General features: G+C 49.8%; 2 protein-coding genes across 7 annotated transcripts in view; one reads left to right on the forward strand and one right to left on the reverse strand.

Moving 5' to 3' along the window:
* KDM2B (lysine demethylase 2B) overlaps window positions 1–5,275 on the forward strand; it is a 106,426-nt gene extending 101,151 nt beyond the window's left edge. For 2 of the 3 annotated variants that reach the window (XM_077787255.1, XM_021532709.3), the window contains exons 17-22: window positions 38–714; window positions 2,097–2,260; window positions 2,683–2,844; window positions 3,090–3,191; window positions 3,517–3,735; window positions 4,014–5,275. In XM_077787255.1, the coding sequence (XP_077643381.1) occupies window positions 38–714; window positions 2,097–2,260; window positions 2,683–2,844; window positions 3,090–3,191; window positions 3,517–3,735; window positions 4,014–4,195 (1,506 nt within the window). In that variant the 3' untranslated portion in view covers window positions 4,196–5,275. The remainder of the gene's footprint in view (window positions 1–37; window positions 715–2,096; window positions 2,261–2,682; window positions 2,845–3,089; window positions 3,192–3,516; window positions 3,736–4,013) is intronic. The other variant, XM_021532716.3, reaches the window with a different exon arrangement.
* Window positions 5,276–5,480: 205 nt separating this feature from the next.
* Window positions 5,481–14,211, reverse strand: RNF34 (ring finger protein 34). Of its 4 annotated transcripts, none has more exons than XM_021532717.2 (6): window positions 14,169–14,211; window positions 10,870–11,088; window positions 9,166–9,549; window positions 8,790–8,843; window positions 8,341–8,542; window positions 5,481–7,261 (listed from the first exon to the last, which is right to left on the reverse strand). In XM_021532717.2, exons 1-6 carry the CDS (start codon window positions 14,172–14,174, stop codon window positions 7,074–7,076), a joined length of 1,053 nt encoding a protein of 350 aa, XP_021388392.2. In that variant the 5' UTR covers window positions 14,175–14,211; the 3' UTR covers window positions 5,481–7,073. The 4 variants fall into 4 exon arrangements, with proteins under 4 accessions (XP_021388392.2, XP_021388394.2, XP_021388395.2 ...); XM_021532719.2 differs by having other exon boundaries at window positions 10,870–13,552; window positions 14,169–14,196; XM_021532720.2 differs by lacking the exon at window positions 14,169–14,211 and adding an exon at window positions 13,637–13,727.
* Window positions 14,212–17,931: the final 3,720 nt, after the last annotated feature.

Genomic DNA, 17,931 nt, shown 5'->3' on the forward strand with positions numbered 1-17,931 from the left:
CCGAGCTCCACAGTCAGCCCTTGTCTCTTCGTTCCAGCGGCGATCGTGGAAGGCCCCGGATGACCGAACTGCCATGATCAAACCCCTGCGGCGCCTCAAGCAGGAGCCCGAGGACGAGCTGCCAGAAGCACCCCCCAGGTCCAAGGACAGCGACCAGTCTCGGTCCAGCTCGCCCACAGCAGGGCCCAGCACGGAGGGCGCCGAGCCCAGGGACAAGAAGAAGTTCAAGATGAGGAGGAAAAGGCGGCTTCCCAATAAGGAACTGAGCAAGGAGCTCAGCAAAGAGCTTAACCAGGAGATCCAAAAAACCGAGAACAGCCTTGCCAATGAGAACCACCAACCCATCAAATCTGAACCGGAGAGCGAGAACGAGGAACCCAAGCGTGCGTTGAACAACAGCGAGAGACTCCATAGGTTCAGCAAAGGGTTGAACGGGACTCCCCGGGAGCTGAGGCACCACCAGCTCATGCCCAGCCTGCGCAGCACCCCCCGGGGAATAGCCCGGCCCCCGCCCTCGCTGTCGCCCCCCAAGTGCATCCAGATGGAGCGGCACGTTATCCGGCCACCTCCCATCAGCCCCCCTCCGGACTCGCTGCCCCTGGATGACGGGGCAGCCCACGTGATGCAGAGGGAAGTCTGGATGGCTGTCTTTAGCTACCTCAGTCATAGAGACTTGTGCATCTGTATGAGAGTTTGCAAGACCTGGAACAGATGGTAAGGAGGGCGGGACACGAGGTGTGGTGGGACGGGCACGGAAGGACAGCGGGTGGTGGAGGCAGCGGTGTGTCCTGGGGAGGGCGGTGGCTGTCCCTGGAGCTCTGGTGAGCCCAGGCAGAAGAGGTGACCAGCAGAAGCGGCAGATCTCGTGTTGCTTTCTCAGAAACGGCCGTTCCCAGCACTTCTGGTGGAGCTGTGTGTGTCAGACTCGGTGTCAGCCTGCCAGGCTCTGGAGCAGCCTGTGCTGGAGTCAGACACCGCAGTGTTCCTGCTGCTGGAACAGCCAGGCTGGCTCGGTCTTGGTGTCATTCTGCCCCAGGACTTCCTGACTGCCAGCGTTTGCGCAGTTCAGTTATTAAATACCTACTGAGATAGTGAGGATCCCACCGTGTGCTCCTCACAGGGCTGTGCTGATTGTCTCCCTGTGGAGAGCCAGCCTGTTCCCTGTGCCAGCAGAGCACGTTCTGCAGGAATCCTTTGTTGATGGCGTTTGCTCCCAGCGTGTCCCTTGTGCTTGGGTACTGTGTGGCCCTGACACAGCTGTGGCTGCACAGAGCAGCAGAAGCTTGAGTGCAGATTTACAGGTTTCATGACCCCTCAGTGAGGCCTTGTGGCTCTGGTGACTCCTGTCCCGGGCTGCTGCTGTGCACGAGGACAGACAGACTGGAGCAGGCTCCTCTCCAGCACAGCCTGCTAACAGATCGTGCACAAAGTGGAGAGGCTGGTAATTCAGTGTGGGGTGATGTGTGTAGTGTCTTCTCCATGGGCTTGATGTCACTGAAACCTGCCAAATGCATTCTCTATTTAAATACAGTATTGGCTAATTAAAAAAAAAAAAAAAGAAAATGCAGATTCCTGCACACTCGTCAGGACTTGGTGTTGTTGCTCTTAGAGACCCATAAAGAGCAAAAGGACACATAATCCACACAGACAGGGAAAACACAAACACACAACAGGAGAGGGAGCATCTGTTTTCCCAAATCTACTAATTTTAAGGAAAACACAGAGGAAATGGGGATATTATTTAAATCACACTTCATAGTCAAAATATAAGGAAGGAGTGGTGACTTGTCTTCAGGCTATAAAACGGATTTTAGTAAGTGCTGGGATGACTTAAAATGGGACCCAAAGTTGTTGGCTCTTGTAATTCTGTGGAAAAAATTCCATGCTTCATTGCAGGATATATTTGATGGAGGGACTTAAAACTTATGTAACATTGTGTGGGGTTGTGTTTATCTTTGCAATATTTGGCCTTATTTTTGCAATTTTCAGTTAAATGCTGTAGTTTTTCCTACTGTTTAATGACACCTTTTAAAGCCTTACCAAAACCCAAACAGGTGCCAAATTAAGTGCTGTTGGCTTTTTTTCTTTTTGGGTAGGTGCTGTGACAAAAGATTATGGACCAAAATAGATTTAAACCATTGTAAATCCATCACTCCACTTATGCTTAGTGGCATTATTAGGAGACAGCCTGTAACCCTTGATCTTAGCTGGACAAATATATCTAAAAAGCAGCTGAGTTGGCTTATCAACAGACTACCAGGTAAGTGATGTGTTTTCATCACCAAATCACCAACCAGTTTGCGTAACAAACCAGTCTGTATCTAAACTGCAACCTCTGGGGAAAGTCTCCAGGGACTGGGGTGACCTAGAAGAGGAGGAAACTCTACTAGGACGGCTGGAGATGTGCAACAATGAGGCATCAGTGGGTTAAAATGAGCCAAAAATATTTTTTCTGACTATTTGACATGTTCAGTTAAAATTATTCGAGGCAGGTTTTGCCCAGCAAGTCATGAATGCTGCTGTGGAAGGGGCTGGGGGAAGGAGTGAGGTTCCGAGTGGTGGGACAGATGGAGAGCTGGGCAGGAGGAGGGGACTGTGGTCAGAGCAGCCTGGGGGTGCCCGTGGAGGCCTCTGGGATGTGCCTGGGAGGTCCCAGTGCTCCAACCCGTTCTGTGTCCGCAGGTCTGCGGGACCTGCTGTTATCAGGGTGCTCATGGATAGCAGTGTCGGCACTTTGTAGCTCCAGCTGTCCCTTGCTGCGAACTCTGGACGTGCAGTGGGCGGAAGGACTGAAAGACGCACAAATGAGAGACCTCCTGTCCCCGCCCACGGACAACCGGCCAGGTAAGGGCGGGAGGAGCCCGGGAGCCCCGTCCCAGCCCGGGGCCTGTTCTGTGCTTAGTCCCCCTCGGAGCAAACGGGCAGGAGCCCCCACAGCCGAGCCTGGCGGGGCTGGGGCCCTGCTGCCCCTGGGGAGTTCGAGGTAGCGGCTTGCAACACTCCTGGCTGGAGCCCTGGGGTGACAGGGATGTTCTGTGGCATCATCTGAGCCACTGTGCTGGTTTTCTGTCTGACTTTCTTCTCTTCAGGCTGCAACGGGTGTACTTTAGAGAGTATGGAAACACTTTCTTCCAGTTCAGGGAAGGAGCAGTTCTGTGGGTCATGCCACATTCGCCCGGATTTCAGCTCAGGTGAAATTTTGAGCAAATCAGATCTGCTTTCTGGCATGCACTGCACAGCCTACTGCTTATTCCCGACTTGTAATTCCGCTGGGCCCCTGCAGTTACTTTCATCCCTTTTGTTTTGAAATCAGGAGGTGGCTTTGTCCACATGCCTGTTCCAAAAATAGACAAGTGTTCCTGCTGATGTTCCCTCCAAAGCTCCAGACAGGCAAAAGCGTCTGAAGTTGACCCAGGGCAGCAGTGTTGTGTGTCCCGGTGCATTTCATAGAGGCCTGCAGATGTTGGCGGCACGGGGCGGGGCTCGTGGGAGTGACCCGCTGCCTCTGCTCCGCAGGTCAGATCGACAACCGGAGCAAGCTTCGGAACATCGTGGAGCTGCGCCTGGCCGGGCTGGACATCACGGATGCCTCGCTGCGGCTGATCATCAGGCACATGCCCCTGCTCTCCAAACTCAATCTCAGTTACTGTAACCACGTGACAGATCAGTCTATTAACCTGCTGACCGCCGTCGGGACCACCACGCGGGATTCGTTAACGGAAATTAATTTATCAGGTAAGGGTCGTGGGGAACTGCCCGGGCACCGCAGCCCTGAGGGGGCTTTGGCCCAGCCCCTGCCTGCTCCTGGTGCAACTCCCTGGCAGCAGCTGCTGGTGGAATTTTCTGCACAGCTGGGCTGCCTGCCTTGATCCCCATGGGCTACACAACAGCTGGGGGCTGGGGATGGGCCATGGAGCTGGCAGGGATTGCTCTGCTGGGGATGGGGACGGAGCTGGTGGGGATTCCTCACGCTGGAGGAAAAAATCAGAGTTTCTCCCCTCTGCTCTCCCCAGACTGCAATAAGGTCACTGACCAGTGCCTGTCTTACTTCAAACGTTGTGGGAACATCTGCCAGATCGACCTGAGGTACTGCAAGCAAGTGACGAAGGAGGGCTGTGAGCAGTTCATAGCGGAAATGTCCGTGAGCGTCCAGTTCGGGCAGGTGGAAGAAAAACTTCTGCAAAAACTGAGTTAGTTAAAGGACTCGTGTAAATACTGGGGTGAGGGGGGGGAAGGGACTAAGAACATGTAGGGATTTTATTTTCAATTGGGAACTTGGAATATCAGAAAATGCCGCGATTGGATTTTACAACTCTTGTTGAGGAGAGAACAACGTGAAACTACCCATGTTAAGAATTTCAACTTGTGCCACTAATTCAGTCCACCTGGGATGACCTGCACTGGCTCTTATGCAAATTCATAAGGCGACTGTTACCGATGATAATTGTTCACACCCTGGAAGAGGACTGAGCTCCAAGAAATACTGTTATTTAAAGTACCACAGCATGTGCTTGGTAGTGTAAATTTGATTTCTGCTTTTCATTTCTTAAAACAAGAAAAAAAAAAAGTTGGTGTCATTTAAGTGGACCACGCACTGCATTTCTGCCTTCTTAACACGTTTTGTTTTGTTACATCTTACATTATGCAGAACTATTTTTGTACAAAAATTGTTTAAAAATTATTTATGCAATGTTTGAATGCATTACCAGTGTTTCGGTTTTGATTGCCAATTTTTATCTTTACTTATGGTAGGCGAGAACTTAACCTATACTTCGTAGGCAGTATCTATCTACAAACGTGCCCAGGTCAGGAAAAAGTAGGTTCATACTTTCAACTTAAAGCATGTTTTAATGGAAGTTTATATCCTGCTTTGTATACTTCAGAAGTGACATAAGCATGTTGTGGAAATAAGGTGTAAATTATAGTTGAAGTAAAACACTTTTATCTGTATAGAAATCACCTTTTTCTCAAAATTTTAAAAAAATTCCAATTTCAGCTTTTGCACATAGGAGGGTTTCACTCTGTAGCATGAGCTCTTGTACTCAATATGAAATTAATTTATACAGTGAGTCCAGCAGTAGAATAAATGGTCAAACGTAGTCTCTCTTTCTTTGAAGTGTGAGTTGAGTTCTCATTTAAGGTTTATAACATGGTTATTTCCTGATTGTAAAATTCTGCATTCATAAGTGCCATTGTTGTATGGTGTTGTTTTCGTAGACCTTCCTGATGCAGTTTTACCTTTGTTGAATTTGTATAAACAATTGTACAAAAACAGGCGCTGGCTCTGCACGTTTCTGTTGGGGCAGGGGGGGTGGCTGCAGGGAGCTCTGGCCCAGGGCTCTCAGCATTTTCCAGGGCTTTGTTACATCCAGGGATCTGCCCAGGTCAGGCTCCAGGAGCACTGACAACCTGAGAACATTAGAACTGGAGCTCAGTAACCCTCAGCACTGCCAGGGCTGGCTAAGAAAAGAGACAGAGGCTGAGAGAGCCCATCACCCATCTTTATTGAGTTCGAGTGGCTAATGAGCAGCATGGAAATAACACCGAGGGCATGTCTTTCTTCATTAGCCTCCCCTCTGGACAGACTCCAGGAATTAAGTACCTTTAAAAAGTTACTTCTAAAAAATAAAGCCATTGAGAGGTTTGCTCCCTTCTGAAAAATGCCCAGTAGAGCTTGGAGCTGTGTTCTGTGTGAGGAGGAGCTGCTTTATCTCTTCCAAGCCAGCTTAAGGAGTCACAAAAATAAGAGCAGGTGCCAGTGCAGCACAGGTCCAGTTCTCCAGTCCTGCACCCTCAGCCAGGCACAGCCTTGGCTCTGGAACTTTGCTGCCACATGGGAAACCAAAGGAGAAACTATACATTTTTTAACCAACTCAGCTTAAAGAATAACTGGACACACATGGTTCTTCCTCACCTCTTTTTTTACAGTGAGCTTCACCAATCCCATGCTTGGTCACAGGCACCCTGTTCTCACTCCCAGCACGAGCTCCTCTTGCTGCTCCCGTCCCCAGGTCACTGCTCACACACATCCTGCAGGGACCCTCAAAATTCCTGCTCCAGTGGACCTGGAGCCTGACCCTGGGCCAAGGGCTGGCAGCAATACAGGGCCCTCAGCAGCCCCTGGAAGCTGCTTTGGGTGAAAGTCTGTGAACAGGAGATTTTAACCAAAACCAAAAACTGCTCCTGCCCCCCCCCTCCCCGGTTAAGGTTAGTAACACCGTACATTCCACGTTAGCAGCAAGGAGGTGGTGCCCCTGATCAGGACTCACAGTAACATCAGGCTGTCGGCACATGGAGTACAATCATCACAGATTAATAGTTACAACAGGCATGAGCGGATTAAGGACCACGCTAACATGGTTTACTATAGTACCCCTTCTTAAAAAAATAGTTTATTCCTAAACTAAAAACCACTTAGGAACTGGTTTTTGGAGCCCACGAGGCAGAGCCCAGTGCAGCCCCTGAGCCCTGCAGAGTGATGGAGTGTTTTGTACACTGACAGAGAACAGCCAAGACAGCACATGTGTCATGACAGACATTCAGAGGGAGCAATCGGCATAAAGCAAGATTGCTTAAGGGCTTCTGTGCGGGAACAGTTCATGGCAGTGCTTCCTAAGCCCTGTCCGACACCAGCACTGCGGCCAGGCTGTGGGGACAGATACATTCCATCATTAGGGAAAAGCTGAATAATCAACTGAGATAGTCATTGCTTCTAATGCACTAGAGAACACCGCAGGCTAACGGGCTCAAGCAGAGGTGTTTGCTGACCACTTGCCGAGTGCTGAATGCGTAAGGACAGGTGAGATTCTTCAGAAGAGAGCAAGAACTGCTGTAAACAGTTTGACTCCAACAATCTGTGGGGCTGTAAGGTCAGTGGGGCAGCACCTGGGCCTGCCCAGCCCTGCGCTGCAGGAGCTGCTTGAAAAACCTTCCACCAACTTCTGCATCTTGACGTTGAAAAGGCCGAGTTTAACCAAAACGACAACGCTGCTGCGTGCCCCAGGACCCAGCACTCCTGGCCACAGGAATCCCGCCCACAGGAATCCCGCCCGGGGCACTGGGGCAGGGCTGGGTTAGGATTTGAAGACGTGCACGGCCCGCACGACGTACTGGCGGCAGATGGGGCACTCGCTCATCCTCTTGCCGCACTTGGTGCAGGTGACCATGTGGCCGCACTCCAGCAGCACGCAGTCGATCACGGCGTCCATGCAGATCCGGCACAGGCTGTCGTCGTCCTCGTTCAGCTGCATCCTCTCCCCCTCTGCAAACCAACAGAGAGGGAGGTCACCCTCTGGGCCCTGCACAGCCAGGGCAGCTCCAGCCCAGCCACGCTCCATCCCCTCACATGAACTTCCTTAACCCCCAGCTATGAATTTATCTATATTCCTCCAAAAATAAGCAAAGAAATAAGAACTAAAAAGCACCTCAAGTGAACATCCAATATTTGGCTTCATTCTTTAAACTCAAGAAACTGTTTTCAATTCAGAATGTAATGACTGCGAAATAACGTGCTGGATTAAAATTCAGAGCGTGTTGGGTTTCCATGTTAGAGCTCACTGTTTGGCAGAACACTCTCCTCAGAAGATTAAACGCAATAATAATAAAGGAGTCTAAGAAATAGAAGCCTTAAGTAGGCCATAAAGGTGGCAGAAGTGAACAAAACCTCTCAAGTTTCATGGCATATAGTCACCATTGCCATCAGTAACTGAATATTCTATCAGATAATGGTGAAAAAAATAAATCTTAAATTCACTTTTTTTCCTCCAAGTTTTGTGTAAGCAAGAACTGGTCAGAGGAGAAATTACACAAGTGAAAGATAAGACTCCAAATGCTGTGTGGGGGAGAGGGTAGAACAGCAGCCATTGAGCTGCAGCCACAGAACAACCTTATGAAAATGTGGACTGAGACCAAAGCACTTGGACATTTCTCACTGTAGATTTTAATTCTGCAGTAACAGACCTAAAGTGCCTGATCTGCACAGCAACAGAGGAGCTCTGGCCAATGCCCTGTGAAACCCAGCAAAGCACAGGGAGGTGCCAAGTTCCAGTTCTCTGAGGAACCAGTTCTCAGTTGTGCAATTTTACCTTCACCGTGAAAGATGAGCTCTCCAAGCCTCCGAAGAAAGTCTCAAAAAACCAGCACAATCCTGGAAAGCTTTGTTTAATCATTACAGCCAGGTTCAGCTACTCTATGGGCACCCTGCATTGTTAAAACACATTTTCCAGGTGCTCCAGCAGACAGAGGTCAGATACCAAGTTCTTCCATTGGCAGAACCAAACCAGAAACTGGAAACCAGAAACTCAGTGGTCTTAAGAAAGCAGAAATAAAGTATAAACCTACGTGTCTTGTGGTTCTCCTCACTCTCTCTGTATAGCCTGCTCACTTTTTCCACAAGTTCCCATTTTTCACAGCATCCTGAGTAGTTGACAAAATTGCAGGCGAGGATTTCCTTCAGCTGCCGAACACTCAACCCTTCGATGTCTTCCAGACTGGAAATGTCGGACAGGGAGGCCCTCGCTCTCTTCCTGGCCAGCCCCGGGGTCTGAAACACATCAGTTCTGTGCTTTTAACTGCCCTGGTTACTTCAGAGCACCAGAGCTGGAGCACGTGAAGCTGCAGCAGCTAGGCTAAAGTTTAATTCTTTTTGAAGCCAGTGTGTGCAGACATTCATTGCTAGACACAGCAAACTCTGGAAGAACCAGAGCACGAGGCCAAATGTTGGCAGAGATATAAAACACTTTATGGTGTCACATGCCAAAAATCTTTTCTTTGGGTAATTCATATCTCACCTGCTCTTCTGCACTTTCTTCTTCTTCATTATTTACAGATGTTTCAGTTTGTCCCTGTGTACAAAATGAAATTTATCAGGATAAAAAAAACATGTTATTCCCTTATACAACACCTTCCTTCCTACCAAGGTGATCTCAGGTGACAGTGAAATGACATTTTGAAGTTCCAACTGCTATTAATCATTCCAGATTTAAGTCACTTCTGACATGAACTGGGAATCTTTGCTAATTATCTCCAGCTTTCAGATGCAGGGTACAAAAGGTATTTTTCCTGTCCCTCCAAACTGTATGAATTGGTGTTTTAAATTGATGTATAATATTAAAAAAAAAATAAAATAAAGCAATGTTATTGCATAAAGCATGTTAATCACTGTACCCGTGAAGGTGTTCCACTTCCTGTGCTTCCCCTTCTGTTGGCAAGTTCTCCTGGGTTTGACGTGGACACAGACGTGGAGAAGGGATGGGCAAAGCCCGAGCTCTGTGACCGTGAGGAGCGCAGGCTGCCAGCGTCCATGTCCTCTGCCCCCAGGCCATGGTGGCACAGCACCAGCTCCACCAGGTCTTCCTTCTCCCTGCAGGTGTCCGTGGGGATGTTCCTGAGGATCAGGTACTGACGCAGATCCTTCACCTTCAATCTCATTAGCTGAGGGCGCTGGAAGGCCGTTTCTTGCAGCAAGTGACAAGTGGAGCATCTTCTGAGATTCTCTTGTAGGACTGAACAAACTGAGCAAAAATCCTTTTTGCAGTCACAACACACGTGCTGAGGGGAAAGGAGGGAACCATTCAGCTCCGGGTCACAGGAAACAAATCCAGGCCCTGCTCTCTGCTTCTCCAGGCTACAGAATTTACCATCAGCTCTTCCATTGTCAGTTGTAACAGACAATTTTTAAGATTTAAATACAGAAAACCGCCCTGTCAATTCTGCAAGTGTTCCAAGGGAGTCCCTTGTTCTTCTGGCATTACTGAAGCTGATTTGAGGTTTCAGTGAAAAGTATTATGAATAAACAAATTAATAAAGTGCTCAAGTTGTAGTTTAGACAAGCGAAACTAAAACAAATTTTATGGTCTGTTAAAATACTTCTGAACATACTGTCACTGCTGCTTTCATGTGTGTGAAACAACAGTATAACCCCAAACTTTAGAGAACCTACTGCTTCCTCTACTGACTGCAAGAACTCAAAGCAGGCCTCGCATGAGATTAATCAGACAGGAGGGAAATACTCCCAAAATCCCAGATGTCACTTCTGAAGAGAGCTTTGTTCAAAGAACTCACAATACACAAAAGCTGGAATAGGCAAGACTGTCAGCTTCCAGCTGCTGTGAACAAACCCAAACTCCTCAAAGTTTTCAGGATTATAGTAAATTAATATTGGCTTCAGAAATATCCCTACACAATGCTTCATTCAACAAAGCCTTGCCGTGTGAACAGGACACATAAGGGGAAAACAACACACAAACTGAGGGAAGAGGCTTCACGATACCTGAAAGAACTGCAGAGAATTAGGTCACTGAGGGGACAAAATAACAATCCTGGACAGTTGTGATACACAGAAATAGTAAATTAATTAGCTCAGTTTTATTTATCTGCATTAACCCACCAACCTGCCTCCCAAAGAAGGAAGAGGCTGTTGGAGCACAACAGCCTTAAGCAGAACTAAAGCTGGTCAGGGAACAACCAGAACTGCATGAGAACTGCCAGAAAGAAACTAATACTGTATTGTGAGGTTTTAACTTTTCCATCACCCAGTTTGTTCTCTCCAGTACTCAACCACTGTTTGCAGCCATCTTCAAAACCAGATTTGCCTTACTGTTCAAGATTCTGAAGCTAACACATGTATCTTACAAATCAGAGCCCATTAATTTCCAGGCCAGCCCAGATCCAATGTGCCACTAATGAACATCAGACTTACTAACTTCTAATCCTAGTTGAGAATAATTTCCTGTGACCTCAGAATAAGGCACTCCCTCCCTCCCTGAGGCCTCTATCTGCCTCAGGTTTCTGAGGAAAACACTCATCTCCCAGTATGCCACAGATGAGTTCAGAGGGGTAAAAATCCAGCGCAATAGGAAATATACTCACTTTTTTCCTGAAAACTGAGAAGGAAAGTCCACAGGCTTTGCAGACGATGTTGGTGCTGGCTGCAGCAGGAGCTGGATATGCTGAGAAGCCTGTGCTTGGTGTAAACCTGAAGGGGCCTGCACCTCCCCCAAAGCCAGCCTGCTGGCCACGCACTGCCCCCGTGCCCATGACTTCATTCAGCAACCCGCAGCAGGAAGCCCACATGGAAGTAGCTCCCGCCTGAAAACATCACAGAGCAAAGGCAGAAAATCAGGATCTGGAAACCCACATCAGATGGGACTTGCTGCTTTGGAGCTGCTTCACTCCATCTGTCACACCCCAGGAGCACGGGGTGCCGCCTCCCGGAGCTCGGAGATCCCGGGATCTCAGGGCTGTGCAGGATTTGCCTCCGAGGGGAGCTCACACTCACAATTCCTCTCCTGGAGAATTCCCACCAAGAGAGTCGGGAGTTTGAGGAGTGATGCAACAGCAGAGCAAGGAAGGAGTGACTGACAGCCCACTGTAGGTGAGGGCCAAACCCCCAACGGTGACAGGCAGCAAGAGCAACTTCCCATGATTAATGAATGCAGAGCTGTCCCTGCAGGATCTGCTCCACAGCTCACCCAGCTCTCCCATGACTCACAACAAAACTCTCTCTAAAATAACATTCCTGCCTTTCAAACTTGAAAACCAACCTTCATTAGAAGGTAATTGCAGTCTGGTTTCACTAAGAAGGGAACATTTTTCAAGATCTCTCCTTGCTTTGTTGCCTTACCGAATGTCTAATAAAAGTTAAAATAAATCTAAATAAACTTATTTTCTACTGATTTTATTTCAGTTTTGAGTCACATAATCTTAAAACATTGGAAATTCTGAACACATAAACAAAGTGCTACTTTTTATCCCTGGAAGTCTTCAGCACTGGATTGATTCTCTATCAAAAGCTCACATTCTACTTAAAGGTGGAATTTGGACTCCAAGTTGGGCAGGTCACAAGTGTAATCACTGTCAGGTGCTCCCTGAGACCTGCTAGAAAAAACATGAGGGGCAAACAGAATCACATCAGGTTCTCCCTGAAAGGAAACTGAGGGGTACAACGTCCTTTAAACACAATTTCTTTTTCATGTTTTTTCCTTTAACAGCTGTTCTCTTTTTCATTCCAGGGCAGGATCTTTTTTTTTTTTTCTCCAAAGCACCAAGACAGAAAATAATTGCTTTTGAGACGTTTAAATCTTGCCATAAAACCCCAACCAGCCAGAACACACACTTCAGCTCTGTAACGTGCTGCTTTAATTCCTGTAACTACACTAGTTTCTAGGTGAATTTGCACATTTGCCCTGAACTGAACACAGTCCTCTGACATTTGTGGGCACTTAATGCCAGAATAACTGGGGATGGGCCAGAACATCTCCCTTCAAACCACAGAGCACAAAAGGTAACAACAAGAGCTTCAGTTACAACATCAAATATACATTATAATTAAATCCTCTCATCTGTTACATCCACTCATCATTATGGATATTTCAACAGCAGAATTCATCCTGGTGAAGCAAGAACCCTCCGTGCCCTGGGTACCCCGGGCACAGAAGATCTTCCTCAGCTTCCTCCAGGGGATGAACTCCAGCAGCCCTTCCCTGACCTCCAGGGAGCTCACACAGCTCCCTCCAGCCTGGAGCTCCCATCCCAGCCTCAAACTAAAGCTTGTTTTATACTTCTCCATTATATAAGCACCGTGGAAATGCATTCATAATTATGCTGGTTTATTAGGCAACAGGAAGTAACTTTCCAGAAATACATCCTGAATACCAATGACAGCTCAGGAGAGCTCTGAGTTTTAAAACTTGGAAGTTCTGAAAAATACTTAAGGGAAAACTGTAACACAACCATTCCTCTCATTCATCACTTCTTCAAAACTGAGGAACTAATTATATATCTAAAATATTTCAAAGCAGCCACATTTAAATAACAGAAAAATAAAATAACGAACCAAAAGGATCTGTCAAAATTCAACTTCCTTTTTTACACAACTATGGCCTCAGGGGGTCACAGCAGCAGCAGGACACACAATTATTAAAGGGACACAGACATTTGATACCACAGCCCCGCCTGAGAGTTTAACACCTGCTTCTCTGACTTATTTTATTCCAGAGACTGTAACAACTGTTCAGACATCACTGTCAACACCAAACATATATTTTTAGGAATTTTTCATCACCCATTTTGGACACACCGAAGTTGTTGGTATCAAACAGAAAATCTCTTTTATCTTGTTGCCAACCACCCACTTAAGGTGAAAGGCAGGGCTACGTGGGCATTAATTTTCTCCTTAACCCACATCACCTGTGGATTCCTTCTGTGCCCTCAGGTCATTAACTGATAATTGAATTACAGAGTCTAGACTCTCCACATTGCTCTGTAAAAGAAACGGCACAGTGCTGAAAAGCACCAACATAACACACGAATTAAACAGGCTAAACCAAAAAATCCGTCCATTGAGAATTAATCAAAACATTCCCAATTTCAGCCTCCACTTCCATGGACAAGCTGCCATCGGTATCGTCCCTCTCCATACCTTATGGGCATCTCAAAGGAGCAAAATCCTGCATTCCAACTTCTCTGCTGTTGTTTTCAGCTTTAAGGGTGTTTAGTTAGCTGAGGAGGATTTCACCTGCTGCTCCTGACACACCTGTGCAAGCTGGGTGTGCTACCAAAGCCGCAGAACGACAGGAGAGCGGTGGGAGGGATTTATTTTTAATCATTTGAACTGAAACTTCCTCTTTACACCCACCTTTGGACCGAGCTGAGCCTTTCCGGGACGGCCCAGCGGCGCCTCAGGGGAACCACCGCGGCTGTCCGGCCGCGGGAGCCGCCGCCGGGCCCGATCCCCTCCCGGCCCGAGCCCCTCCCGGCCCGAGCCCCTCCCGGGCCGATCCCCTCCCGGCCCGATCCCCTCCCGGCCCGATCCCCTCCCGGCCCGATCCCCTCCCGGCCCGATCCCCTCCCGGCCCGAGCCCCTCCCGGCCCGAGCCCCTCACGGGCCGAGCCCCTCACGGGCCGAGCCCCTCACGGGCCGTGCCCGCCGCTGACTCAGCGCGGGGCCCTCGGCTCGGGCGCCGCCGCCCCGGGCTCCCCTCAGAGCGCGGCGGGACGGCGGCCGCGGCCTGAGGGGAGCCGTGAGGGGCGGCCCGGCCCCGCCATGCCGCCGGGCTGCCGGCGCCGTCACCCTCCCCGCTTCGCCCCCTGCTCCTTCCTTCCTTCCCCGCAGAGGGCGAGGCGCTCTCCCGGCCGCCGCGCCCCTCCCGCTCCCGGCTCCCCCTCACCTTCATGGCCGCTCCCGCCGCTCCCGCGCCGCCCCCGCCGGGCCGCCGCTCGGAGGGCGGGCCCTGCCGCCGCGCCGCGCGCCATTGGCTGCCGCGCCCCGCGGCGAGAGGGAGCGACCAATGGGAGCAGAGGACACGGCGGGGCCGGGGGGCGCGGAAACGCCCCGAGCGGGGCCGGGGGGCGCGGGGGCACCCACGGCGGCACCGGTGGGACACCGAGGGCGGCACCGGTGGGACACCCACGGCGGCACCGGTGGGACACCGAGGGCGGCACCGGTGGGACACCCACGGTGGCACCGGTGGGACACCCACGGCGGCACCGGTGGGACACCCAGGGTGGCACCGGTGGGACACCCAGGGCGGCACCGGTGGGACACCCACAGCGACACCGGTGGGACACCCAGGGTGACACCGGTGGGACACCCACGGCGGCACCGGTGGGACACCGAGGGTGACACCGGTGGGACACCGAGGGTGGCACCGGTGGGACACCCAGGGTGACACCGGTGGGACACCCAGGGTGGCACCGGTGGGACACCGAGGGTGGCACCGGTGGGACACCCACGGCAGCACCGGTGGGACACCCAGGGTGACACCGGTGGGACACCGAGGGTGGCACCGGTGGGACACCCAGGGCGACACCGGTGGGACACCCAGGGTGGCACCGGTGGGACACCCAGGGCGGCACCGGTGGGACACCCAGGGAGACACCGGTGGGACACCCACGGCGGCACCGGTGGGACACCCAGGGTGACACCGGTGGGACACCCAGGGTGGCACCGGTGGGACACCCACGGCGGCACCGGTGGGACACCCAGGGTGACACCGGTGGGACACCCAGGGTGGCACCGGTGGGACACCCAGGGTGGCACCCGGACAGAGCCCAGGGAAGGCACGGCCGCAGGGACGCTCTGGAGCATCTCTCAGGAGAGGCTGTGGGAGCTGTGTGCAGCAGAGGAGACTGAGAGGGGATCTCATCAGCCCATACCAACATCTCCAAGGGGTGCCAGGGGGATGGTGCCAGGCTCTTGTTGGTGGTGCCCAGTGCCAGGATGAAGAGGGATGGCCGTAGACAAAACCACAAGAAGTTTCACCTCAACATGAGGAGGAGCTGCTTTCCATGGAGGGTGGCAGAACTCTGGAACTGTCCAGGGAGGCCGTGGATTCTCCCTCCAGTGCCACCCCTGCCATGCCAGGGACGCCTTCCTCTGTTCCAGGCTGTTCCAAGCCCCTCCAGCCTGGCCTTGGGCACTGCCAGGGATCCGGGGGCAGCCACAGCTGCTCTGGGCCCCTGTGCCAGGGCCTGCCCACCTATGAGTAAAGAATTTCCCCCTAACACCTAACCCAAATCCAACCTCTTTCAGTTTTATTCTACCAAAGCCTTTGAGAAAACATTTAATATTTTAAAATCCACTTCTAGTGAGCTCCTAGATGCCATTATTATTTTCTCTAAGCTATGAGTGGGATATATATCTATCTAGATCTAGATCTAGATCTAGATATATAAAATAATAATCACAGATTGCAAGAACTGAAAGCTTTTAACCAGAAGATTACATTGAAGAAAACCCAGCAGTACAAACCTGACCAAGGCTTCAGGAAAGCTTTATGTAAGAGCACACAGGGCCAAGAACCAGGCAGGGCTTTGCCAAAAAGAGGAACAGACAAAAGTGGCTGAAAATAAACGCAGAGCACAAATCAAATTTACCCTTACAAAGGGTTGGATGCAATCTGCTAATTTCTGCAGGAAGGATCTAATTTTGGAGCAAATGAGATAGAAGAAGTGGGTAAAAAAGAAAAAAAAAAAAAAGGTGTGTAATTGCCACGTGAATGGCACAGTCCTGGCAGCTTCAGAAGTAAGAGCAGATAGTGCACACAGCCCAGCTTCTGGATTTCATTGACACCATATTTTAATTCAAAATCAGGTCACCTTTTTTCAGAAATGTTCATGCTCCTTGACAAGCTTTAGATATGCTCTGAACTTGTATATAACTTAATAAAAAAACTTCATTTTCCCCCCAATAATAGCTTGCTATTTTAGTCAAAGTGACAGAAAAGGAGAGCCTTGTGAACACAACACTGGAGCTTGCAATGGCACGTTCCTCACATTTCTCATGAAAGGGATTACTTTAAGACACCTTAAAATATCAATACAATTTGGTTTTTAAGAAGTTCTCTGTCATCTCTGTCAGCTCAGTGTCACCATTGAAATACCAAGTTATACACATATTTTTGTTAATAATACAGCATTAAAAGATGAGATCTCTCCATGCAGTCACTGTAATGGGGAAAAGCTGTCCCACATCAAGCAAAACCAAACATTTTCCCTTTTTCTGTGTTAAGGATTTGCTAACAAGAAATCCTCCCAAACACAGATGTTTTAGGGAGTAACGTGGGCCTGACAGAGCTGAGATCTGGTGACAGTGCTGGCAGCTGCACTTGCCACTCCTGCCTTAATTTGGGCAGATCTGGATGAATCATGTCCTTAACATGTGATTGGAGATGACTTTTACTGCATCAGCGTGCCCAGACTGTAACCACGCTGAGGGTTTTAAACGAGGCTCTTTAAACTGTGCCAGCTCCTCCGTGGGTGAAAAGGAGCATTTCAAGAGGTTCTATTAATAAAAGCCTTGCCCTTGCTGAGCCTCCTGGACTGTGCCAAAGCAGCATTAAAAGATTTAAATCTATTACTGTGAGATGTCCCATTTCCTTCTGCCACCAAATAACAGGTGACAACAACTCGCTGCAGCTCTGTAATCCCCCAAGGTTTCACACAGCACCAGAGCCAGAGGGAGGGAAGGGATTCTTGCCAGGAATGTGAATTTGGTTTTAATTTAACAATCTTCAAATTTTAATAGTAAAGTTAAAAAAGACAAATTTGATTGCTGGGCTTTATCTGGGGATTTCAGGTTGGATATTAATGGCTGTGGGAAGGATCAGGGAATCACAGAATTAGAATGGTTTGGGTTGGAAGGCCTAAAGATCATTTATTTCCAATCCCCTGCCATTGGCAGGGACACCTTCCCCTATCCCAGATTATTCCAAGCCCCAATGTCCAACCTGGCCTTGGACACTTCCAGGGATCCAAGGGCAGCCACAGCTTCTCTGGGAACCTTGTGCCAGGGCCTCACCTCCCTCATAGGGAGGAATTTCTTCCCAAAATCCCATCTAACCCTGCCCTCTGCCAGTGGGAAGCCATTCCCAGTGTCCTGTCGCTCCAGGCCCTTGTGAACAGCCTCTCTCTTTCTTGTCAGCCCCTTCAGGCACTGAAAAGCCACAATTAGGTGACCCCAAAACTTCTCTTTTCCAGGCTGCACGACCCCAATTCTCTCAGCCTTTCCTCACAGGATGCTCCATCCCTCAGATCATCCTGGTGCCCCTCTGGCCTCGCTGCTGGGCACAGCCTATTTTAGGTGAGATAAAAGATGACTTCTTCAACTGCGTTGCCTAATCTTGGATGTAATACAATCAAAGTCATCTCTCACTGCTGGGTTTCAGGCTGAGAGCTGATTTAAACACACTTCAGAAGTGTAATCTAAATGTTCTCTCTGCACCACGGGCTGAAGGATTGCCAGCAGAGTTCACACTTTGGCTCCAGAGCGTTGCACAGAAACAGCAGAACCAGATGTTTGTCATTTCCTCTTCCCTCCCAGCCCTTGCACAGCCCAGCTTTTATCTCATCCCCTCCCTTCCCTGCCCTGCCACGCCACCAGCTCCGCGTTTCCACCCAGGCCACCAGGCTTTATTTTCAGGAAATGTCAGC

This window comes from Lonchura striata, chromosome 18 (assembly GCF_046129695.1).
Source record: "Lonchura striata isolate bLonStr1 chromosome 18, bLonStr1.mat, whole genome shotgun sequence".
NCBI lineage: Eukaryota > Metazoa > Chordata > Aves > Passeriformes > Estrildidae > Lonchura > Lonchura striata.